General features: G+C 39.0%; 1 protein-coding gene across 1 annotated transcript; it reads left to right on the top strand.

Moving 5' to 3' along the window:
- The first annotated feature begins 1,729 nt into the window (after nt 1–1,729).
- DAZL (deleted in azoospermia like) lies at nt 1,730–25,453 on the top strand. The gene is made up of 11 exons (XM_061425295.1): nt 1,730–1,960; nt 10,607–10,753; nt 11,169–11,260; nt 11,837–11,888; nt 12,331–12,394; nt 12,487–12,626; nt 15,730–15,801; nt 16,492–16,542; nt 17,324–17,437; nt 18,537–18,635; nt 23,471–25,453. Exons 1-11 carry the CDS (start codon nt 1,958–1,960, stop codon nt 23,522–23,524), a joined length of 888 nt encoding a protein of 295 aa, XP_061281279.1. The 5' UTR covers nt 1,730–1,957; the 3' UTR covers nt 23,525–25,453.
- Nucleotides 25,454–25,908: the final 455 nt, after the last annotated feature.

Raw genomic sequence — 25,908 nt, 5'->3', positions numbered from 1 at the left:
TTAAATTTCATCAGTTAAATTATTTTCATTTTCATCCAGAAAGAGGACAGCTGCTTGTCTCCTGGGTGTTTTCCATTTGCCGTAGTCTGCCCTGTTCCTGAGTTGATGTCTCTCATGGCCAACCGCCTTTTGCAGTGTAGTCAGTACCAGCGCCCACCCTGAGCCACTCCACACCCCGACCTCTGCCCCTGCACTTTCAGGCCTCAAGTTACAAAGACCAGTGTTCTGCCCACACCTAAGATGACACTGGCACCCCACTCCAACACTCTTGCCTGGAAAATCCCATGGACAGAGGAGCCTGGTGGGCTGCAGTCCATGGGGTCGAGAAGAGTGGGACACGACTGAGCGACTTCACTTTCACTTTTCACTTTCATGCACTGGAGAAGGAAATGGCAACCCACTCCAGTGTTCTTGCCTGGAGAATCCCAGGGACAGGGGAGCCTGGTGGGCTGCCGTCTACGGGGTCACACAGAGTCGGACACGACTGAAGTGACTTAGCAGCAGCAGCAGCAGCAAGATGACACAGCTGTTCTCTCGTCCGCCTCTGACCTGGTTTCCAAGAATGCAGCGGTTTTTCAATTCCAAAACCAGTAAGGTTCAGGGCAAACCAGCAGATTAATCACTGTACACCCTAGCCCTCACACCCACGGTCAGAGAAGAATCAGTTCAACAACTCACTGCTCTGATTTTCAGTTTATTTTGATTTCTGGCATCTTGGTATTTGCCTTCATTTTTATAAGTTTAGCAGCACATTCAAAAGAAGGTTAATTATTATACATACTATCCAGTGATGTCAGGTGTCTGTGGTCAGTTTTCTGGTTCCTGAAAAAAATAACATTTTCTTGTTTCTCATCGGTTCAGAAGTGAAATCAGCGCAACAGTCACGGGTACTCCTTGTGGACACAGCGTGCTAGGGTAGTTTCCAAAGTTCTGTGCTTTGCTGCCCCAGCTGCCCTGCAGCTCACCCTTGCTCTCGGCCTTGTTTCTCTGACCTTGAGGTGGTTTTAGAACTCTCTAGGCAGGCCTTGCTTCTTTCAGTGATGCCTAGAAGAAAAATTCTCCCCCTCACAACGTAAACTCCCCAAACAAAGGAATGTTTGACTGTTTTGTTCCCTCCTACACCTTGGGTTTCTGGCAACCACAGGCCTTGATGACTGTTTCTTCAAAGAAGGAACATCTTGAACGCCAAGCTGGCCTGCCCTAGCTGGTGTTTCTTTCAATCCAACCCCATCTCCCTCAGAGTTGAAAGGAATTCGCCCAAGTTTTTGTACTTTTGACGCCTCCGTGCCTGTTCTCCATATCCCTATTTTTATTTTCTATTTCTGTTGGCGTTTCCATCGATTTTGGTGGCGAGGGTAGGGGTGACCACGATCGGGCTAATCCTGTGCCTTCAGGATGCCATTTTGAAACTAGCGCCCGGACATATTCAAGTTTGTTTTTAACTTTAATGTATATGTGAGTATGCCTACTTATTTCAGGCGTGCCTCCACAGCACTTTTGGGGTAACACGCCTTTCGGTGGGTTGGCCAGCCCCCTCATCTGGGGCGGTGCTTGTGGGGGGGCGGGATGACCGCCCTCACGCGCCCCTTGCGTACCCCCAGCCTGCGCAGTCGTGCTGCGCGAGCCTCCCACCCACCCCCTCGCCCCGCCCCCGCCCCCGCCGCCGGGGGGCGCCAGCGCGGCCGCCCATTGGCTGAGGCGCCTCCCGACGAGCCCCCCCGCACCTTGCGCAGGAGCCACCTCCCCGCGCCCCGCTGGCCACGCCTCAGTCCGCCGGCGCCCCTCGGCATCGCCACCCGCCTCTGACTCTCTCCGTCGGGTCTGCTGCCGCTCCCTCTGCGCAGTCCGGCCGGGTAGCGGGCACGAGCAGACCCAACAGCAGCTCCAAGCGCGGTGCCCGAGGCCAGGTTCTGCTTCGTCCTCGAGCCCCTGTGAGTGAACACTGGCTGTCGCCATCATGGTGAGTGGAGGAGGCCCAGGGGGCTCCTTGGGGTGGCCAGGACGCTGAAGGGGGCCTGGGGCGGCACCCGGAGCGGGGCTGCCGGGCTCGCCTGTCCTAGGGGCCCAGCCGGAGGGCGGCCGAGGCGGCCTGGCACGGCCTCCGCGGCACCGAGGGCGGGCGGAGGGGATGAGGCCGGGCTGTCGGAGCCCTGGGGGCCGCCGCCCAGCACGTGCAGGGCTTGTGGCCTTCGGGCCGCAGGAGCCGGGGTGTGGTGGGGCGCCTGGCACTCGGCCCGCGGGGCGCCTGGCACTCGGCCGGCCGGGCTCCGGGCGGGCCCACGCCACCCCGGAAGGCTCATTTCCCGCGCTCACCGAGGCAGGCGGGCGGCCCGGCCTCCGCGAGATGGCGTCGGGCCTGGCGGCCCGTGAGGCGCACGCGGGCGGGACGCCGGCGGGCGGGGCCCCCACGGGCCGGGGCGGGGCCGGGGCGGGGACCTGGGGGTGTGTCCCTGCGGGAGGGCGCGGGCGCCGCGGGGACCTCGTGCTTGTGCGGCGGCAGCAGCCGCGCCGACCTCGGGTGGGACGCCATCATCTCACGAGGTCGGCGCTGCCCTCGCCTCGGAGCGGCCGCGGAGTGGGGAGCTCGAGGAATTTTTAACTTGGGAAATTCTTTTCCCTTAAAGAAACCAGAAACCTTCCAACAGAGCGTCCCTCCAGTATTAACGGGGTCTGTTGGGTGACATTTATGAGCGTTTTGTTAAATGCATTAGAGTTGATGCCACCTCGAGGAGCATCTCTTGAGAACAGTTTTGACCAACCATCAAGCTTCCGATGATGTATATAGCATTAAATACTGTAGTGTAGTATATCGCCTGTAGTGTAATAACCAGTATACACTATTTTTAGAAGTAAAGGGAGAAAATTATATAGTTTATTAGTGCACACAAAGTTTAAAGTAAAAGTTTACAAGTGTATGCCACTGCTGTTTGTAATAATTGTGTCTTGTACTTATCCACATCAGTAATTACTTAATATGCTGAGTTACTGTGAATGTTTACAGTTTTGTCCTTTTTTTTTAAGAGGGCGGGGAGAGAAATGCATATGTTTATTGATTTTTTTCTTATATAAAACTAGCATATTAACTCATAAGTAATCAATCCTATAAGATCTTGAACTTAAATTTTATGGGTTGTATTTTAATAATGTAAGTAAATTATTTATGCACTCCTGGTGTGCTCCAAATATTACTCCAGTTAGCCTTGGATTATTTCAGTGGCCAACGTATGCAGACATTTGTACTCCTCAACCATTTTCTCCAAGTAATGGGCATTCTATAATGTAGACTTCAAAGAATTCCAACGATGAAGATTTTAAGAAAAGTATTTTATATTCAACAGGTATGTTCTGCTGCATGTACTGTACTCCAGAGCTGTTATGTAACACTGTATATAAATGGTTGCCAAAAAAAAAGTGCTTCTAAAAAGATAATGGTTTTTTAAATGCCTTTATAATAAGCTTTGTTTCTTTGTGAAACTAAATTCAGCGGGCTGAAGCAAATGGTTCATGTGATAAAGTGGGCTGATGTCCTCTAGAGTACCTGGGTACATAAACAGAAACTCCTGTAGGTAAAAACGAATCTGGGCCATTAGTCTTTATATGTTTCTGCATCCAGACAGAGTGCAGTTCATGAGGGTGGGGTGGGAGGGCTGAGGGGAAAGGGTGTTAAAGTGATAACATTTTTATACCAAATGTGTTTATTTTTTTGTGCAAGTAATCCTTAAAATTGGAATTGTATTAGGTGTTAAAATAAAGTTTTTTAAAAATTTAAAAAAAAAAAGAAAGTAATCAATGTAAGGAAGTAGAGGTCCATCTTAAACTAGGTATGTAACCACTCTGAAGTTTTGATGTATGTCCTCCCAGATTACTTTCATGTATGTATTGCAAATAGGTGTATTTTATAAAAAGTGTACCATACTATGTAACAGTATATTACAACCTGTATCCTTCACTTAATATAGTGGGCCTTATTCCAAAGAGAAATTTAAAATAATTTTGAATACATAACTTCTTACTTTACCAAAAATTGTGTACTTATATATTACTATCACTTATTTTACCACATTCCCTTATAATGAGTAATTTGTGTGCATTAAAACAGTACAATAATGGGTGTCTTTGTGAAAATGTTTTGGCCTATTTATTCTATTAATAGCTTGAAATAAATTGCCAGGAGTAGAATGAATCCCTGGTTGAAAGGTTATACCCATATTATAACAATTTTGAACTATGATAATCTTTTCCTAGTAACTCTCGGTGAAGGATATACTAGTATATATTCCCACTAGTGGTGTGTAATATCACCCCCTTTCCACGCAGTGAAAGGTAGTATATGTTTTAAATTTGCCAGTCTAATTGGAAAATATTCCACTTGTGTTGATGTACTTTTTTTTTTTATCATTAGTGAAGTTAAAGTTTGTCATTAACGTTTTCCATTTCTCTTTTTTCTATTCTTGATCCACCTTTCTATTTGTATTTGTCTTTTCATGGTGATTTATAAGAACTCTATATTAATATTTACATTTGTCATATATAATGGAAAAAATTTATAGTGGTGATAAGGAGAGACCCTTATTTCTAGTTTCAGCATAAATTACTGTCACGTTTTACTTTGAACTTAATGATAATCTAGAATTAGATTGATAGAAAATAAAGTTCTTTCATTTTACTTTTCTTTAAATTAAGAAATACTGTATTTTATCAAATGATTTTTCGGTGGTGAATTATAGTAACAGATTTCCTAATAACCATACTTGAATTTACAATAAACTGTTCTTAACTGTGTATTTTTTGTATGCTGCTAGACTTTCCCATCTCTGTGTTGGGTGCAGGAGTGTACCATCTTAACCAGATTTTGGGATAGTAGTCATATCCCATTTTTTTCAAGACTAACGTGTATTTTTGTATTCTTGCCTTTTTCTTGCTTAGCTTTCCCAGGATTGTATGTTTATTGTTTGGATTCCACCTCCCCTCCCCTGAGAGTCTACTCTTGGATTTACATAAAAGGCTTTATTCTGATTTTCATGTACAGTTTCCTTAATAGAATTTCCTGTGGCTCAGACAGTAAAGCATCTGTCTACAATGCGGGAGACCTGGGTTCGATCCCTGGGTTGGGAAGATCCCCTGGAGAAGGAAATGCAATCCACTCCAGTACTATTGCCTGGAAAATCTCATGGACAGAGGAGCCTGGTAGGCTACAGTCCATGGGGTCTCAAAGAGTAGGACACTCACTCCATTTTTTTCTTTAATAACTACTTTCTTCTCTGGATGTAACACTGATGACTGCAAATTACAGACTTTTAGTCTGACCTAGTCAGTATACATAGATTTCAGTTTGCTTGCATGTAGACTTTAATAGTTGAATGAAATGTTGTCAAAGAGCTGACATCGCAGATGCTTTAGTGATGATAAGTTTTATTTCCAGTTTTTAGTTATCTTTGTCACTTGATCATTCAAATATAAAAGGGAATCCGTTACTGAAAATAGTAGTGATGAGAATTGTGTATATGATGGCCTCCAAGTTCACCCTTACTTAATATTCCAGAATTACTCATTTTAGAACCCATCAACTCACTTGAAGGTGTAATTAAGAAAAATAATTACTTCTGTCATCTAATTTACATGTAATTTATTTTCTGCATGTTATTGATTAGTTATGATTAATTCTTTAACACCAAACTTTTAGCTTTAACCTAAAATAGCATCACTAGCTCAGTGGACATGAGTTTGAGTAAAATTCAGGAGAAAGACACAGAAGCCTGGTGTGCTGCAGTCCATGGAGTAGCAAAGAATCAGACACAACTTAGCAGCTGAACAACAACAGGAATTCATTTGTAGAGTATTTTTGGCAATAGTTTAAAAGTATGCAAAGATTGTCTATTGGTTGTGGATTTGTATGCATAAGTTATGTGCTGCTAATGCTAAGTTGCTTCAGTTGTGTCCAACTCTTTGCAACCCAATGGACTGTGACCTGCCAGGTCCTCTGTCCATGGGATTTTCCAGGCAAGAATACTGGAGTAGGTTGCCATGCCCTACTCCAGGGGATCTTCCCCACCCAGGAATCAAACCCACATCTCCTGCAGGCAGATTCTTGACCCACTGAGCCACCTAGGAAGCTCATATATAAGTTAATAATTGTATAGAAATATACACACAGGCAGTTTTAAAATCCCTGTTGTTTACGCCTCTTGAACGGAGTACATTCCTTAGTTTAGCTTTGAGCGCCATCTGCTGGCTAAGGAATAGGATGGACAGAATGGTGCCTGCCTTAAGACCTGACCCTAGTGAAATCACTAGATGAATTTTATACTTAATTATCATGTAGAAGGCAATGGCACCCCACTCCAGTACTCTTGCCTGGAAAAATCCCATGGATGGAGGAGCCTGGTAGGCTGCAGTCTATGACGTCGCTAAGAGTCAGAAACGACTGAGCGACTTCACTTTCCCTTTTCACTTTCATGCACTGGAGAAGGAAATGGCAACCCACTCCAGTGTTCTTGCCTGGAGAATCCCAGGGATGGGGGAGCCTGGTGGGCTGCCGTCTATGGGGTCACACAGAGTTGGACACGACTGAAGCAACTTAGCAGCAGCAGCAGCATACTTAATATCACAACCTGTACAACCCAAATTTTTCTTTTTCTCAGATTACTGTTTTTTTGTCTCAAATATCCATATTACTTAAACAGAACATGAGATTTAGAACTTTACTCTTCAATTCTGCCAACAATATCACAGGGTTTTTCAACTGACCCTATGCAGATTCGGGGCCAGATAATTCTTGGTTATGGGGGGTGGTGTTGGATTGTGTGTTGGATTGTAGGATGCTTATTATATCTCTGGTTTCTACCAACCAGATAACCAGGTTTGTTGTTGGTCAGTCACTAATCACTGTCTGACTCTTTGAGACGCTGTGGACTGCAGCTCACCGGGTTTCCCTGTCCTTCACCATTTCCCCAAGTTTGTTCAACTCATATCCATTGGGTCAAGGATGTGATCCAACCATCTCATACTCTGTCGCTCCCTTCTCCTGGAGCCTTCAATCTTTCTCAGCATCAGGGTCTTTTTCAATGAGTCGGCTCTTCTCATCAGGTGGCCATAGTATTGGAGCTTCAGCATCAGTCCTTCCAATGAATATTCAGAACTGATTTCCTTTAGGAACAACTGGTTTGATCTCCTTGTTGTCCAAGGGACTCTCAAGAGTCTTCTCTAGCACCACAGTTCGAAAGCATCAATTCTTCTGCACTCAGCCTTCTTTATGGTTGAACTCTCACATCTGTACATGATTACTGGAAAAACCATAGCTTTGACTATACAGACCTTTGTTGGCAAAGCGATGTCTCTGCTTTTTAATATATTGTCTAGGTTTGTCATAGCTTTTCTTTGAAGGAGCAAGCAACCTTTAACTTCATGGCTCCATTCGCTGTCCACAGTGATTCTGGAGCCCAGGAAAATAAAGTCTGTCACTGTTTCCATTTTCCCCCCATCTGTTTGCCGTGAAGTGATGGGACCAGATGCCATGATCTTAATTTTTTGAATGTTGAGTTTTAAGCCAACTTTTTCACTCTCCTCTTTCACCTTCATCAAGAAGCTCTTTAGTGCCTCTTCATTTTCTGCCATTAGGGTGGTGTCATCTACATATCAGAGGGTGATATTTCTCCCAGTAGTCTTAATTGCAGTTTGTGATTCATCCAGCCTGGCATTTGGGATGATGTACTCTGTAAGCCACACTGGTGGCTTAGATGGTAAAGCGTCTACCCGCAATGCAGGAGACCCGGTTTCGATTCCTGGGTCAGGAAGATCCCCTGGAGAAGGAAATGGCAATCCACTCCAGCATTCTTGCCTGGAAAATCCCATGGACGGAGGAGCCTGATAGCCTACAGTCCATGGGGTTGCAAAGAGTCGGACACGACTGAGCAACTTCACTTTCATTTTCACTCTGTATAGAAGTTAAATAATTAGGGTTACAATATACAACCTTGCCATACTCCTTTCCCAATTTTGAACCAGTCCATTGTTCCATGTCCAGTTCTAACTGTTGCATCTTGACCTGCATACAGGTTTCTCAGGAAGCAGGTAAGGTGGTCTGGTATTCCTGTCTTTTGAAGGATTTTCCAGTTTATTGTAATCCACACAGTCAAAATCTTTAGCATAGTTTAATTGATGAATTAATTCATTAATGAAGCAGAAGTGGTTGTTTTTCTGGAATTCTCTTGCTTTCTCTATGAACCAGAAGATGTTAGCAGTTTGATCTCTGGTTCCTCTGCCTTTTCTAAATCCAGCTTGAACATCTGGAAATTCACGGTTCATGTTCTGTTGAAATCTAGTCTGAAGTATTTTTAGCATAATCTTCCTTATATGAAATGAGCACAATTGTATGTTAGTTTGCACGTTCTTTGGCATTGTCCATCTTTGGGATTGGAATGAAAACTGCCCTTCTCAAGTGCTGTGGCCACTTCTGAGTTTTCAGATGGGCTGGCATACCGAGTGCAGCACTTACACAGCATCATCTAGGATTTGCAGTAGCTCGGCTGGAAGTCATCACCTCCACTAGCTTTGTTGCAGTAACGCCTCCTAAGGCCCACTTGACTTTACACTCCAAGCTGTCTGGCCGTAGGTTAGTGACCACACCATCGTGCTTCTCCAGATCATTAAGACTTTCTTTGTACAGTTCTTCTGTGTATTCTTGCCACCTCTTCTGAATCACTTCTGCTTCTGTTAGGTCCTTACTGTTTTTGCCCTTTATTGAGCCCATCTTTGCATGAAGTGTTCCCGTGGTATTTCTGATTTTCTTGAGGAGAGCTCTGGTCTTTCCCTTTCTGTTATTTTCCTTTACCAGGTACACCCCTCAACTGAGAAAACCAAAAGGTGCCCCCGGGTCACAGAATCTTCCCCAGGTTGAGAATCAATGTTATCATAACCCTTTTTACTCCAGCACAGTTTTCTGCGTGAATACTGCACCTCTCAACTGAAATACATCTATCCATTGTGGTTCACATACAGCTAATAATATAAATAGTTTATCAAATAAAAAGGTATTGAAAATTCATTCACAAATGAAGGGGAAATTGAAGAGAAAGTCTGTAAGAATTTCAGAACTGCCTTGAGTGTTTGAATGTGAGTTAATTGAAAGAGATTGGTAAATTTTCTATCTTGGAAAGAAATCTAGTCTAATTTCTCTATAGTTCAAGGTATGTGACTTATGTAATATAGTCCCATTTAGAAAAAAGTTATAAAACATTTAAAAATGGAAAAGCTTTAAAATAGTTTTTGTTCTCTCTGACTTCATTGTCATGAAATATCACTGTAACATAGTTAAAGGAAAGAGTTAGGAGATGTTCAGATAGAAACACAAAGTATGTTAGAACATTAGCATGAGCATGAATTAATAGAGAAAAGCCCAAACACTCCAATTTGGTAATACAGCAATTTTTATTTCATCTCTATAGCAGTTTGTAGAAATCTTAAATTTATCATAATTTCTGGCATCTAACAAAATAGGAACTCTTAATTTCCATTATTGTAACTAATTTCTATAACATTCTGCTAATATTTTCAAAAATATCTATCGGTTTCTTTTGTCCTTGTTCCTGTTTTCCTTCATAAGCTAAGGCATAATATCTTCATCTTTACCTTGCAGCCTTTTGTGCTTACTATTATTGTTGTTGTTGTTCAGTCATTCAGTCCTGTCTGACTCTGTGACCACATGGACTGCAGCATGCCAGGCTTCCCTGTCTCCCTGAGTTTGCTCAAACTCATGTCCATTGAATCGGTGATGCCATCCAACTATCTCATCCTCTGCCACCCTCTTTTCCTTTTGCCTTCAGTCTTTCCCAGGGTCAGGGTCTTTTCCAGTGAGTTGGCTCTTCACATCAGGGGGCAAGAGTTTTGTAGCTTCAGCCTCAGTCTTTCCAATGAATATTCAGGGTTGGTTTCCTTTAAGATTGACTGGTTAGATCTCCTTGCAGTCTAAGGGACTGTGAAGAGTCTTCCCCAGCACCACCATTCAGAAGCATCAGTTCGGCGCTCAGTGTTTTTTATGGTCCAGTTGTAACATCCATTCATGACTACTGGAAAAACCACAGCAGTGGACCTTTGTCGGCAAAGTGATGTCTCTGCTTTTTAATATGCTGTCTAGGTTTGTCATAGCTTTTCTTCCAAGGAGCAAGCATCTTTAACTTCATGGTTGCAATTAGCGTCCACAGTGATTTTGGAGCCCAAGAAAATAAAGGCTGTTGCTGTTTCCATTTTTCCCTGTCAGTTTGCCATTAAATGATGTGACCAGATGCCAGGATTTTAGTTTTTAGAATGTTGAGTTTCGGGCTAGCTTTTTCACTCTCCTCTTTCACCTTCATCAAGAGGCTCTTTAGTTCCTCTTCACCTTCGTGGATTAGGGTGGTGTCATCTGCATATCTGAGGCTGGTGATATTTCTCCCAACAATCTTTGATTCCAGCTTGTGATTCATCCATCCCAGCATTTTGCATGATGTACTCTGCATAGAAGTTAAATGGGCAGGGTGACAATATACAGCCTTAAAAACAAATTATATTTCATAGCATCTATGATTTTAGCCTGTGAATCTAGTGATGACATCTGCTTTCCAAATTACAGTCTGCTGCAAATCCTGAGACTCCAAACTCAACCATCTCCAGAGAGGCCAGCACCCAGTCGTCTTCAGCTACCACCAGCCAAGGCTATGTTTTACCAGAAGGCAAAATCATGCCAAACACTGTTTTTGTCGGTGGAATTGATGTTAGGGTAATGTATTCATGTTTTCATTTATTGAAAGTATTTTGTGAATAGTGGGATTTGGGTAGTGTTGTAAACATAAGGAGAAGGAAATGGCAACCCACTCCAGTGTTCTTGCCTGGAGAATCCCAGGGACGGGGAAGCCTGGTGGGCTGCCGTCTATGGGGTCGCACAGAGTCGGACACGACTGAAGCGACTTAGCAGCAGTAAACATAAGACTTTTTTTTTTTTTTTTAAGTACTTCATGCAGGTTTGGAATTGTTTTTATGTATAACCTTTAGGGGCTAAAAATATCTTTGATATAGATATGTAGTTTGGGGATGCTTGGAGGAGATATTTCCACATCACCAAAACTTCTTTATAGTATCATTGAAATTTTTGAATGTTGAATTTTTACTTTTAAAAATCAAATTCTTCTGCATAGATGGATGAAACAGAAATTAGAAGTTTCTTTGCTAGATATGGTTCAGTAAAAGAAGTGAAGATAATCACGGATCGAACTGGTGTGTCCAAAGGGTGAGTAAAACATATGTTCAATATAAATTATAATAAATACCTCAACTATATAGCATGTATAGAATTCCAGAAAAGAAAAATCGAAAACGGATTCTCACATTTGCATAAGAGAAATTTGTTGCTTTGTAACTTTCATGTAGAGGATAAGTTTTGCTGCCAGCTCTTTTATTTAATCATTTGCCTAGTGTTTGTATTTAAATATTTCTTGTCTTCATTTCACATAAGAGGATTAGTCAGTTTTATCAAAGAATTGTTTTCTTCATACGTTTCACAGTATCTTAAATTTTAATGATTTTGCCATAGATAATAAGTTAAACTCAGATTCATAGGTATGAATTTTTTGTTAATTAAGTTCCTACATTGCCTTAATCTTTGTGAATTCTGACACAAATCTGTAGATCAGGGTAGGAAAGTAAAACAGTAGTATTTATAGAGAATCTACCATGTACATCTTATAGTTATTTACCTCAGTATATTTTTCATCCTTTATCATTATTTAGTCAGTTATAGAACACTAGTTTTAAACCATGTACTGATACGGTGGTGATTTTATATTTCATCTATCTGACTTTCTAGCTATGGATTTGTTTCATTTTATAATGACGTGGATGTGCAGAAGATAGTAGAAGTAAGTAATCTTCTTTTGGAAAAAATCTCTCATGTTATGGATGTGGTGTTTAGTATTATTTGTGTCCTGAATATAGACTCATTCTTTTATAAGATATAGAAATAAATATATTTCCTGTTTGAAACTCAGGCTTGGAATAATTTACATAACTTAATCAGAACCTCTGTATTTTTGATTGAACATCCAGCTTCATGAACTAGAGACAGGAATGATTAGAGACAGAGTAAAGGTTTTTTTTTTTTTAATCAAATTCCATAACTTCTCAAAATTTTATTAGAGTGAAGGTAAGTAAGGTGGTTTCATGCTGTAAGTTTTGATTTGGTATATTCTTAACACTGATCTTACCTGATACTAGTAATTTTAGAGAACTTGGGTATTAATCAAAGTCTTGGAAGTAAAGACTTGGACATTAATTCTAGTTTTGATACTGTTTTATTTTCAGTCACAGATAAATTTCCATGGTAAAAAGCTGAAACTGGGCCCTGCAATCAGGAAACAAAATTTGTGTGAGTAAAGAAAGGAATTGTTCTTGTTGACACATGTGTGGCTTTTCAGAGAACTGAAAATAGGCTTTGTTTTCTTTTTATTCTTTAAAAAGGTGCTTATCATGTGCAGCCACGTCCTTTGGTTTTTAATCCTCCTCCTCCACCACAATTTCAGAGTGTCTGGAGTAATCCAAACGCTGAAACTTACATGCAGCCTCCAACCATGATAAACCCTATAACTCAGTATGTTCAGGTAAGAAGTACCTCTGCTCCTTTTTTTTATTTTTTTTTGGTGTGTGTATTATACTAGAGATCTTATTATTGATGCGAGCACCTTAAAAAGTAAGCCCGTCTTAGTTCTTACCCTCTATGGAGTCATGTCAACGATTTCCATAGTAGGTGACAATACTGTGCTGTTTGAATCCTTCTAAATGATGGGACATTGTGTTAGAAATGTCATTCTTAGCGTTGCTTGTTCTTGTTATTGTTCAGTTGCTAAGTCCTGTCCAACTGTTTGCAACGCCATGGACTGCAGGATGTCAGGCTTCCCTGTCCTTCACTATCTCCTGGAGTTTGCTCAAATGCACGTCCATTACTTCAGTGATACCATGCAACCATTTCATTCTCTGTTGTCCTCTTCTCCTCCCACCCTCAGTCTTTCCCAGCATCAGGGTCTTTTCCAGTGAGTTGGCTCTTTGCATCAGGTGGTCATATTGGAGCTTCAGCTTCAATATCACTCCTTCAGTGAATAATCAGGGTTGATTTCCTGTAGGATTGACTGGTTTGATCTCCTTGCTGTCCAGGAGACTCTCAAGAGTCTTCTTCAGGACCACAGTTCGAAAGCATCGGTTCTTATGTGCTCACGCTTTATGGTCCAACTCTCACATCCATACATGACTACTGGAAAAACCATACCTTTGATTATACAGACCTTTGTCAGCAAAGTGATATCTCTGCTTTTTAATATGCTATCTAGGTTTGTCATAGTTTTTTTTCCAAGGAGCAAGCGTCTTTTAATGTCATGGCTGCATTCACTGTCCACAGTGACTTTGGAACCCAAGAAAATAAAGTCTACCACTGTTTCCATTTTCTCCCGTCTATTTGCCGTTAAGTGATGGGACCAGATGTCAGAATCTTACTTTTTTGAGTGTTGAGTTTTAAGCCAGTTTTTCCACTTGCCTCTTTCACCTTCATCAGGGAGCTCTTTAGTTCTTCGCTTTCTGCCATTAAGATGGTATCATCTGCATATCTGAGGTTGGTGATAATTCTTCTGGCAATCTTGATTCTAGCTTGTGATTCATCCAGCCCAGCATTGAGGATGATGTACTCTGTGTAGAAGTTTATTTATCAGGGTTACCACGTACAGCCTTGCAATATGCCGTTCTCAATTTTGAACTAGTCCATTGTTCTATGTCTGGTTCTAACTGTTGCTTCTTGATCTGCATACAGGCTTCTCAGGAGGCAGATAAGGTGGTCTAGTATTCCCATGTCTTGAAGAATTTTCCTTAGTTTTTTGTGATCCACACTTTGAAAGGCTTTAGTATAGTCAATGGAGCAGAAGTAGTTGGTTTTCTGGAATTCTCTTGCTTTCTCTATGACCCAAAACATGTTAGCAGTTTGACCTCTGGTTCCTCTGCCTTTTCTAAATCTAGCTTGTACATCTGGAAGTTCTTGGTTGACATGCTGTTAAACCCTAACTTGAAGGCTTTTGAGCATTACCTTGTTAGCATGTGAAACAAGGTCAATTATATGGTAGTTCAAACATTATTTGGCATTGCCCTTCTTTGGGATTGAAATGGAAACTAACCTTTTTCAGTCCTGTGGCCACTGCTGAGCTTTCCAAATTTTCTGCTATGCTGAGTGCAACACTTTAACAGCATCATCTTTTAGGATTTGAAATAGCCCAGCTGGAAATCCCATCACCTCCACTAGCTTTGTTTGTAGTGATGCTTCCTAAGGTCCACTTGACTTCACACTCCAAGATGTCTGGCTCTAGGTGAGTGACCACATCACTGTGGTTATCTGGTTTGTTAAGGCCTTTGTTATACAGTTCTTCTGTGTATTCTTGCCACCTCTTCTGAATCTCTTCTACTTGTAGTAAGTCCTTGGCGTTTCTGTCCTTTATTTCGCCCATCTGCATGCAGTGTTCCCTTGGTGTTACTTCTTATCCTAAGCTTAAGTCTGCTTCTGTATAGTTGGTAAGTCTTTATCTGAGAACTGATCACTGTAGCCACATGGAATATATCTCCTTTCTATTTTTCCCCCAAATAACTCCTAAAATGCTTGAACACAGTTTTCTTCATGTGTTTACCTGGTTTATTCTTTCCTAGGGTCAACTAGTCTTTATTTGCAATGATTTCCAGGTGCCTCTTCATACAGATTGTTGATTTCTAGATGTATTGTGGTTCTAACATGGATAAATTTCTGACGATTTAATTATATTTGTAAGTTCTATGAGTTTCTGGCATATAATTTGTCTTGTCTTGATTTCTTTAGTATTGAAATTTGGAATACCTGTCTCCTATTGATAATAAATAACATTTATTTTCTTCCTACTTCAGTTTACCTTCTTCGTTCAAAAGACATTTTATTCTTACGAAAAGAAATAAAATAATAGTGAAAAGGCTCTGCAGTATCTCTCGTTTATTTGCATTTTTCATCTACCTGAAGTATAGAATATATCTTTTCTTACATTAAAAAAAAAACAGCTACAAGAAGAGCCCTGCTTGTTCATAAAATTTACCATGAGGTGTTATTACCTATTCTGGTGTATTTTTGTATACTAGTACCTAGATATTTTCAGTCAATAAATATTTATTGAAATATTTTTTGAATATTTATTGAAAATATTTATTGAAATATCTCTTTTCCAGGTTGGGGTTGTACATTGCCCTTAGCTTTTAGAAGTAAAACACAGAAAGAGCCAAAATGTCTATGGGGCGTATTCCATGTTACCCCAAAATACTGCCAAAGGAATACAAAACTGCCTACGAATATCTTTACAAAACATAGCACACATGTATTCATTTAATGCTAACATGGAAATCTGTTCTAAGAGCTTCATCATGATTAAGAAAGAACTTCTGGGTGGGAATAAATATACAAAAAAGATGAACTTGGGCTTGCAAAATCAGTCACTGCCTTTATTTATCTCTTCCTTCTCCCAGCCCAAAGGCTAACATTTGACAGAGAATACTTATTTCTTCATGAAAGCACTCACTCAGAATTTTGGATTGGATATAAAAAAATGAAGATTTCCTTATTTTCATGTTTTTATTGCATTGGGAATGATACTCCTTTCTGATTTTTAAAAATGTACGTTGTTCATTCATTCTTTCTGTAAACTTTGTTTGCAGGCTTATCCTCCTTATCCAAGTTCACCAGTTCAGGTTATCACTGGATATCAGCTGCCTGTTTATAATTATCAGGTAATTTAATAGGGATCAAAATTATTTACTTTGGAATATTATTTAGGCCTTTATGTAAATTTCCCTAATAGTTTGTCATTTAAAAGTAGTTGAGTGTGCCTAAAATTTAAGGAAAAACAGAATTAGTCTAAAATTAGGGCTTCTTTATTATTTAGAATAAGAATAATATTTTGACAGAAATGAGCTTAGCAAGCTTTCTCTTGTACTGTCTTACAAGTTTTGGTGTCCTCTTCTATATTTCAGCATGTAGTCTTCATTTGCTGTCTAATAGCTAAAACATACAGGCTGGATCTTATGAGTCTTTATAGAGGCATAGGTTGAGATAAAATGGTTACTCAGTTCTTAGAGCATTGAATTGCAGTTATGTTTGATAATGTTTATTTTAGCTGGCTACTAGAATTTCTGTCCATAGATAATGACCATATCTGTGACACTATGGTAATAAATTCAAAGAGCTACTGTCTCTTGAGTTTTCCTGAAAACCAACTCCAGAAAATTGAGAAAAAGATGAAGTTAATATATGAAAGTAACAATAAAATCATACATATCATAAAGTACTTTTCCATTGTCTTTTGTTATAACAAGCTCAAGGAAACCAGCACCAGTACTTCAGCATTGTCTATTTCAGATCCTTGTGACAGTGTAAAGGAATATTTAAGTAAGCGTTCTTTTCTTTTTTTTTTTTTTAAGATGCCACCGCAGTGGCCTGCTGGGGAACAAAGGAGTTATGTTATTCCTCCGGTAAGGTGAAGTAGCCGAGCATGTACTTCCTGTTCTGTATTTTAAAAGTATTTTACTGTTACGTATTTCTTGACCCTTGCCATATCAAGTATGCCTGGAAATATTTTAAATGCCTTTTTACTTTATGTGTTACATTTCTTTGCAACTCAAGTGTATGCACACACACACACACACTCCCATGGGAGAAACTGTGCTTTTTGTTTCTCAGATTATTTTGTCTGTACTTGAGCAATGGCCGCCCTGCATACCCCGATGCTCAGAATATGTAACCAAGAAAGGTAGTACTAATACCTGTGCTATTTATAACTCCAAGGATTTATAATTAATATTGAATCTGCATCGAGTTTTCTAGCCAAAAAAAAATCTGTTGAGAGAAGCAAAAATGTTTTGCTCTCAACACTGTTACATAAGAAAATGAATAAAACAGAAGAGGAAGCTACCTCTAAAATATCTGAGCCTTTGTTACCTTCTGTCTTTTATCAGGATTGGATATTTGAAGGACATAATGTGAGCAAAAATCCTCAGGCACTGGGAAATTCCCTTCCCATTCCCATATTATATGTTGAAGTTTCTTACAGAAATTCTCTAATTCTAATTATGTTGACATTTCAAAATATAAGATTCCCATATTGCATTTCAACTATTTAGTTTAAAATAGTTTCTGAAATAATGTAATTGAACCTCAGAACAATACACATTTAAACTTTCAGTGTGAGCTCACTATTTTGAAGACTATCTAATGTACATCTCTTTAATTACACTTTTATCCTTTTAAATGTAGGCTTATACAACCATTAACTACCACTGTAATGAAGTTGACACCGGAGCTGAGGTTTTGCCCAGTGAATGCTCGGTTCATGAAGCTACTCCGTCCTCTGGAAATGGCCCACAAAAGGCAAACGTTGAATTCTGTTCATTAACGTTTAGTTTCTATATGTGCTTTATTCAAGTTTTAATAATGGCTCTTTGAGAAACAGATATCTTTGCTCAAATTTAAATATAAAAAGCTTGAGTTACTGATTAAAAGCTTCACAATTTACGTAAAAGTTAATGAAATTCTAGGTACCTGCAAACCAGTTACTGATTTAGTTGTCCTTCCCTTTCTTCCATTTTCATTGGGTTTTTTTGGTTTGTTTTTTAACCATAGTTTAATAAATATTAACATGGTTTGACAGAGTCCAAAGGGTAGTTTTCCTCAAGAATCCTACTCTTCAAAAGAGGGATTAGTATGGCTTCTGTCCGCCTGTTTTTCACCAGTGTAGACATTGGCTTAGATGAATCGCATTGCACAGTTGTTCACGGCATTCTCACCACAGCATCACATCTAGTGGCAGTCCTCGAGAGTGCTGGGCTCACTAGTAATGGAAATACTTAAATAGAGGGATTTCTTTTTATCATTTTAGAGCAAATCCCTGTAATCTCTCATTCTTGAATTCTGTGTCTTTTGAATGGATGAGGATGTGAAAAGTAATTGATCTGACTGGAATATGCACAACACTGAACGATTCCCATAACAGTAAACAATTACCATTGGAGTATGTGTACTTCCTTCATGTATTTCTCAATGGAAAAAATTTTAAATTACTGAACTCTGCAGTGAAAATAATCCCAGATTTGTGATACAATTTAAATTAAAAAAAAAAACCACCAAAATAACTTACAGTTATATTATCAGAGTTTAACCTGAATAAATGTTTCTTGAAATGTTGAGGGCTCACTATTTCCAGTCTAACAGGAAAAGTTAAAAAGACTTAAAAACAGCTATCTGAAGGCTTGACTAATTGAGCTTTCTAAACCAGTACTCTATCACTAAGTTTATGAAACAATTCTTAAATTTGGTATAAAAGTTACATACTATGTGACATGGTAAAAATGAAAAAATTGGATGAGAATTCTTTAGAAATAAGTGTATGTATTCATTAAGATTTTTCAAAAAGCTTGTTACCAGTGAGTAAAAGAATGAATAGTCTTTACTGAAAACTTCTGTGTTTCAGAAATCTGTGGACAGAAGCATACAGACGGTGGTATCTTGTCTATTTAATCCAGAGAATAGACTGAGAAACTCCGTTGTCACTCAAGATGACTACTTCAAGGTATGAAAAGAATTATATGTAGGATAAAAAGAACACTTGTCACCCATAAAGCATCTTTTTTTTTCCTGTGGTATACGTATGTGTGTATATATATATATGTGTGTGTATATATATATATATATATATATATTGAGCTTACATAGAGCATATAATTGAACTCTTAGCTTTTGACTGTAGCCTGAGAGTGAGTTTTAAGTAGCAGTGTATCTGCTTAAATCTTGGTATAGTGTAGGTTACCCTTAGGGAAGAAATCTTTAGCAGAAGCGTATGATTTAGGTACTAAACAGCAACAATAATACTGTAATTCAAAGGGTTCTCGAAAGTTGACCAAATAGGAAAAGAAAATTTTAGATACCAAAAACAGAACTTAGAGTATGTGGATCTTGGACTAAGGAGAAGAAGGAATTGAATACTCAGCTGATGCACTTGAACCTTTTGGTGGAAGACGTAAGTAAAGTAGTAAAAAGAGCTTAGTAGAAAGAAAGTTGATTCAGAGTTGGTACAGTGGAGAAGAATGTGGGTGTTAGAATTTAAGAATGGGTCTGCAGTTTCTGATCCTAGTGCTATCACCTTGGACAAGTCACTTAGATCTTACTAAGGCTCTAGTTTTTACAAGTCTGAAATGAGTCTCTAAGATCCCTTTAGTTCTCAGTCTCTGAACATGGAAAGGAACTTGTCGCTTCACCAAAGGAAGAATATTGTGGTTAGTAAAGGGAAGTTTTTTGTTGTGTTTTTACAGCAGGCTTATTGAGATACAATTTTCATACCCTGCAATTCACCCATTTAAAGTGTGCAATTTAATATTTCATAGAATATGCAGAGTTGTACAGTCATAACTGCAATAAATTTTAGAGTATTTTGATCACCTCCAAAATAACGCCCCCTACCCATTAGTCACTCTCTGTTCTCCCCAACTCTCTAGCCTTCAGTTCAGTTCAGTTCAGTTCGGTTGCTCGGTTGTGTCCGACTCTTTGTGACCCCATGAATTGCAGCACGCCAGGCCTCCCTGTCCATCACCAACTCCTGGAATTCACTCAAACTCCTGTCCATCGAGTCAGTGATGGCCATCCAGTCACCTCATCCTCTGTCATCCTCTTCTCCTCCTGCCCCCAATCCCTCCCTCTTTAAGAATTTGCCTGTTGTGAGTGTTTCATGTCAATAGAATAATACATGTTACCTTTTGTGACTGACTTCTACCGACTGAAATGTTTTTGAGGCTCATCGATGTTACAGCATGTATTAGTACTTCGTTTTCTTTTTATTTATGGATCTACCAGTTTGTGTTTATCAATTCATCACTTGCTAGACATTTGGCTTATTTTCCACTTGGAGGCCCTGATGAGTAATGGTATGAACATTTGTGTACTAATTTTTGTGTGGACATAGGTTTTTATTTCTCTTGGGTATATACCTAAGAATGAAATTGCTGAGTCAAATAGTAACTATGTTTAACTTTCCAAGGAGCTGCCAGAATTTTTCCGAAATGCAGCATTTTACATTCAAAGGGAAATTTTAAACCATTGCTTTGTATTTTAAAACAGGGAAAGGCGAATACTTTTTTCCACCAATGAATGGAAATAGGATAAAACCTAAAGCATTTTTAGAAGAAGTACTTGGGGCTTCCTTTAATACAAAAGACTAGAGCTGTAGCAGAATTAAGTTCTTAGCCATCTTCTCAATAGGGAGTAGACTTAGTCATTTAAAGTTGACTTTTGTTCTCTTGTTTTTCATTGTACATAGATAGTAAATTTAAAAGGAAAGAATTGGGGGCCGTGTGACAGCTTACTTTGCCCAAGGTTCTGAAGGTTAAACAGGCAGTACTAACGGATTTGTTTGTAAAGCAGAAACTCTACCCAGCGAGTCTTTACACTTGACTTTTTACCTGGTACTAAGCAAAGGCCTACCTTTGAACCTTGCAAAGTTTTCTGCTCGTCTGAGCAAAAAGTTGGAAGTTGTCTAGCATCTAGACCTGTTTATTTTGATTAGCTAAATGTTGTTATTGTTGTTTTAATTGAATTTAAATGTACTAAGGCAGGATATGGAGAAGGAAGTGGCAACCCACTCCAGTTATTCTTGGCTGGCAAATCCGATGGACAGAGGAGCCAGGTGGGCTACAGTCCATGATGTCGCAAAGAGTCTGACACAACTGAGCACTCACACAACACAGGATGTACCCTCTTTCCATGATAAATTCCACTCTTAATTCCAGCCCCTTCATAATCTTTCATACCCTGTCTGATTTTTTAAAATACTTGAGTTTGTGACCACTTTTCTGGACTTTAACCTAAATAGGATATTACCCTGTTAACACGTTACATAATTTCCAGAAGCTACCCTTTATATGATAGCGGAATTTAATTCCTAGGAAAAGGACACAATTAAGCCAAAAGCACAGAGAAGAAAATACTTTTATTATGTTATTACTGGTTCTCAAACTTCCCTGGTGGTTCAGACGGTAAAGCATCTGCCTACAATGCGGGAGACCTGGGTTCAATCCCTGGGTTGGGAAGATCTCCTGGAGAAGGGGATGGAATTAGAGATACCAAAGGAACATTTCATGCAAAGATGGGCTCGATAAGGGACAGAAATGGTATGGACCTAATAGAAGCAGAAGATATTAAGAAGAGGTGGCAAGAATACACAGAACTGTACAAAAAAGATCTTCACGACCAAGATAATCACGATGGTGTGATCACTCACCTAGAGCCAGACATCCTGGAATGTGAAGTCAAGTGGGCCTTAGAAAGCATCACTACGAACAAAGCTAGTGGAGGTAATGGAATTCCAGTTGAGCTATTTCAAATCCTAAAAGATGATGCTGTAAAAGTGCTGCACTCAATATGCCAGCAAATTTGGAAAACTCAGCAGTGGCCACAGGGCTGGAAAAGATCAGTTTGCATTTCAATCCCAAAGAAAGGCAATGCCAAAGAATGCTCAAACTACTACACAATTGCACTCATCTCACACGCTAGTAAAGTAATACTAAAAATTCTCCAAGCCAGGCTTCAGCAATACGTGAACCGTGAACTTCCAGATGTTCAAGCTGGATTTAGAAAAGGCAGAGGAACCAGAGATCAAATTGCCAGCATCTGCTGGATCATTGAAAAAGCAAGAGAGTTCCAGAAAAAAGATCTATTTCTGCTTTATTGACTATGCCAAAGCCTTTGACTGTGTGGATCACAATAAACTGTGGACAATTATGAAAGAGATGGAAATACCAGACCACCTGACCTGCCTCTTGAGAAACCTATATGCAGGTCAGGAAGCAGCAGTTAGAACTGGACATAGAACTGGTTCCAAATAGGAAAAAGAGTACGTCAAGGCTGTATATTGTCACCCTGCTTATTTAACTTCTGTGCAGAGTACATCATGAGAAACGCTGGGCTGGAAGAAGCACAAGCTGGAATCAAGATTGCTGGGAGAAATATCAATAACCTCAGATATGCAGATGACACCACCCTTATGGCAGAAAGTGAAGAGGAACTTAAAAAGCCTCTTGATGAAAGAGTGAAAAAGTTGGCTTCAAGCTCAACATTCAGAAAACAAATATCATGGCATCTGGTCCCATCACTTCCTGGGAAATAGATGGGGAAACAGTGGAAGCAGTGTCAGACTGTTTTTTGGGGCTCCAAATTCACTGCAGACAGTGACTGCAGCCATGAAATTAAAAGACACTTATTCCTTGGAAGGAAAGTTACGACCAACCTAGATAGCATATTGAAAAGCAGAGACATTACTTTGCCAACAAAGGTCGGTCTAGTCAAGGCTATGGTTTTTCCAGTGCTCATATATGGATGTGAGAGTTGAACTATGAAGAAAGCTGAGCGCCGAAGAATTGATGCTTTTGAACTGTGGTGTTGGAGAAGACTCTTGAGAGTCCCTTGGATTGCAAGAAGATCCAGCCAGCCCATTCTAAAGGAGATCAGTCTTGGGTGTTCATTGGAAGGGCTGATGCTAAAGCTGAAACTGCAATACTTCGGCTACCTCATGCGAAGAGTTGATTCATTGGAAAAGACCCTGATGCTGGGAGGGATTGGAGGCAGGAGGAGAAGGGGACAACAGAGGATGAAATGGCTGGATGGCATTACCGACTCGATGGACATGGGTTTGGGTGAACTCTGGGAGTTGGTGATGGACAGGGAGGCCTGGTGTGCTGCGGTTCATGGAGTCGCAGAGTCGGACACGGCTGAGTGACTGAACTGAAACTGAACTGAACTGGTTCTCAGCTCCATCCTTCTACATTGTAAGGCCTCATTTCTTGTATCTGCACATCTGCTGGCAACAAAGTGAAAGGAAATTTTTGCATATACTTTAATTTTTCTATTCATTTCATTAAAAATTACATATCTTCATTATAGCTTAAGGATATGCCTTTAAAGATGCCAAAACTTGTATCTTTTAACCTAAAAACATAGGGTTTCAGATTGAAATGGAGTGCTGTTCTCAAACCATCATAAAGCCATGATTTCTGTTAGATGTATTTTAGTAAAAATAAGACTTTTAAAAATTTCATGTTTTTCACCAGCTGTCTTTGGGGCATCAGTGCAGAATCATGAATTAATAAGAATCTACATATTAGAAAACTAGATTTCTAAGTCCTCTTTTTCTGAGTCACTGAGATTTTTTTAACTGAATTGTTGAATAAAACTGATCATTGGTACATTTGTTATCTGAAAGTTCAGGAATGCTTTCACAAAAGGATCACTTTTCTGTCATTATTTATTGTTTTAAATCTAAAAAAATGCTTTCTTTTAAGTAATTTTCAAGTCTCTTAGGTCATAATGGTAATAGGAATTTTCAATGAAATTAAAATGGATTATTTCTGTCTTTTCTAGGATAAAAGAGTTCATCACTTTAGAAGAAGTCGGGCAGTGCTTAAGTCTGTTTGATCCTCTCTGCTAACTTTCTAGTCTCATAGGAAGTCACAGGTTTTGAATAGTAAGAGACTGAAAGTTTTCCACTGTTATAGAAATTTAATTCTGAATTTTGATAAATCACTCTCAGACTTTCTATATGTTATATTAGATTGCTTAGTTTTATTTTACATTGAAACTTTTTCATTAGACATTTACTTAGAAACTGGTTCTGTGTTGAATATATAGTTAAAAGTAAAAAAATAATTGAGACTGAAAAGAATAACTTTAAGATATATCTGTAAGGATTTTTACCTGACATTTTAAGAGTTTAAAAACAAATGCTGATTTTTTGGGAAAAAAAAAACTGTTTTAGAAAACCTATTTTGAAAGGTCAGAATTTTGATAGTTTAAATACAAGCACTTCACTTCTCCAACAAGTACCTATGAACAGTACAGTATCTGCAATATTGTGCTTTTATGATTTGTCTAGAAATTTACCACAAAAGCAGAGTTTTTAAAACTGAATTTTTAATCAGTGAAACTCAATGTATAGTTAGCTTTATTGAAGTTTTCCTTATCTAAACCCAGTAAAACAGATTCTAAACAAACAGTCCAATCAGTGGGTCTTATGTTTATTACTTCAAAATACTTTATCTTTTATCTAGAATCCACACATAGAGGTATCTGATGGGATGGTAATTAGGATAACTAAAATTCTGGGCCAAATTTTTTTTTAAAAGAATCTAAAACAAACTTAAGTTTTCTAGGTACATAAACTTCTTAGTTGAGTTACCATTCTTTTTTCTTTTACTTTTTTTTTTCCCCTTGAAATGTTAAACTCAATGGCTGTATTTTAAATTGTGCAAAATATTGGTATTAAAGAAGGCTGAAACTTTGTCACTTAAAAGTTAATCAGAGTATCTGAAAGGAATTGTTTTTATAAGAAACATTAAAATATTAGCTATTTGTTAAAGAACAGATAGATTTTAATTTTTTTTTAGCCTGTTATTTTTCTTTTTTTTTTTTTAAGTAAAATATGTCCAGGAGAGTCAGAGTAGTTTTGATGTTTCTAAACCACAAAAGTTGTTTAGTAATAAGCATATCCCCAAAACACACTTGAGTTAACAGTCCATTTTTAGATGAGGTGGCTCCTCCTCAGACATTGTAAATCGTGACAAGCACCTGGAGATCCAGAGCCCCTTTGCTGTACCCACAGTCTTGCTTCTCCAGCCTCCACTGTTCCTGCAGGTGCTCCTGGAACAGCGATGGAAAGGAAAGAAGGAGTAGTATAAGCAGTTTGAGGGTTAAGCCTTGGAAGGAAAGGGTAGCAGTGGGATAATCCCTTTCTAAGGGAATCACTTGTAGCAGTATCGTTTGACCTGCCATGGGTTTAGAGGAGCTTCCTGGCTTTTCTGTCTTGGGCCAGCCCCTTCATTAAAACACGGAAACTCCGTATAGCCCTGTCCTGACGAGGCTTCCGTGGGCCGTGCCATCAGTGCCCGTTGTCTTATCACTCCTAATAATTTTCGTTCTGAATCTGAAGGGAAGAATCTTTTAACTTAATGATACCCAAGAGGGCTTTTTTATGCCTCAGAATTTGAAAGTGCCCTGAAATTTTTCTTTTTAAAATTCTCTGTACTTTTTTGTGTGTGTGCTATAACATTCTTACATGTATTATTCTGTGATTAAATCTCCAGGTTACTAAAAATGATACCTAAATTCTAAAGAGCCAATTCTCATTATTCCAGTATGACCTTATTCGCTTAAGAAAAAGGGAATAAACATTTTGTCTGCTATTTTGTTGGACTGAAGTATTTAAAAGAGTAAGGTAGAAGAGACAAAATCCTGAACCTTTCAAAATGGAAAATTAATTTTAAACTTAAAAATGTGTTCCTATTACCTATGCTGATACTGTCTTTGCATAAATGAATAAATAGAAATAAAGAAACATTTTTTTCAGAAGTGTTTTGACCTGCTTACTCATCTCATATTATCTTTAAAAAATGGTGAGAATTTGGGTGGGTAGTATGTGACAAGATATAGTGAGATCCTTGAAATTCAGAAGTGTAAATATTGTTCAGTTTCTTAAATCTGTCCAAGTTAGTTTATAAGAGCACATTTTGGTACATTGTAGTTTTGTTGCTTTATCTTATGAAGCTGAGATATTTTCATGAGGAAATAATTTCTTTTTTTGATTTTCTATTTGGTTAGTTCTGACCAAGCTTAAATAAAGTTTATAACATTTTGGGACCCTAAAACTAGACTATATATGTATCTTAAAACTGTTGCTTTAAATATGCTTGATAATTTAAGCACATTTGCAGTTAAGGATTACCACAAAATTCACAAAAAAGAGCCAAGCCATTAGGATGGAAAAAAATTTTGTACCACGCTTTTTTTTTTTTTGTAAAAAATTG

Source organism: Bos javanicus, chromosome 1, assembly GCF_032452875.1.
Source record: "Bos javanicus breed banteng chromosome 1, ARS-OSU_banteng_1.0, whole genome shotgun sequence".
NCBI classification, from domain to species: Eukaryota; Metazoa; Chordata; class Mammalia; order Artiodactyla; family Bovidae; genus Bos; species Bos javanicus.
The sequence above is the reverse complement of the archived record's forward strand: the minus strand, read 5'-3'. Positions and strand labels throughout refer to the sequence as shown.

What these genes read in the sequence shown, in the direction of transcription:
- DAZL (XM_061425295.1), top strand. An exon ending in CTATAACTCAGTATGTTCAG is followed by an intron (nt 12,627 to 15,729) that starts GTAAGAAGTACC and finishes CTTTGTTTGCAG; the next exon opens with GCTTATCCTCCTTATCCAAG. An exon ending in TGCCTGTTTATAATTATCAG is followed by an intron (nt 15,802 to 16,491) that starts GTAATTTAATAG and finishes TTTTTTTTTAAG; the next exon opens with ATGCCACCGCAGTGGCCTGC.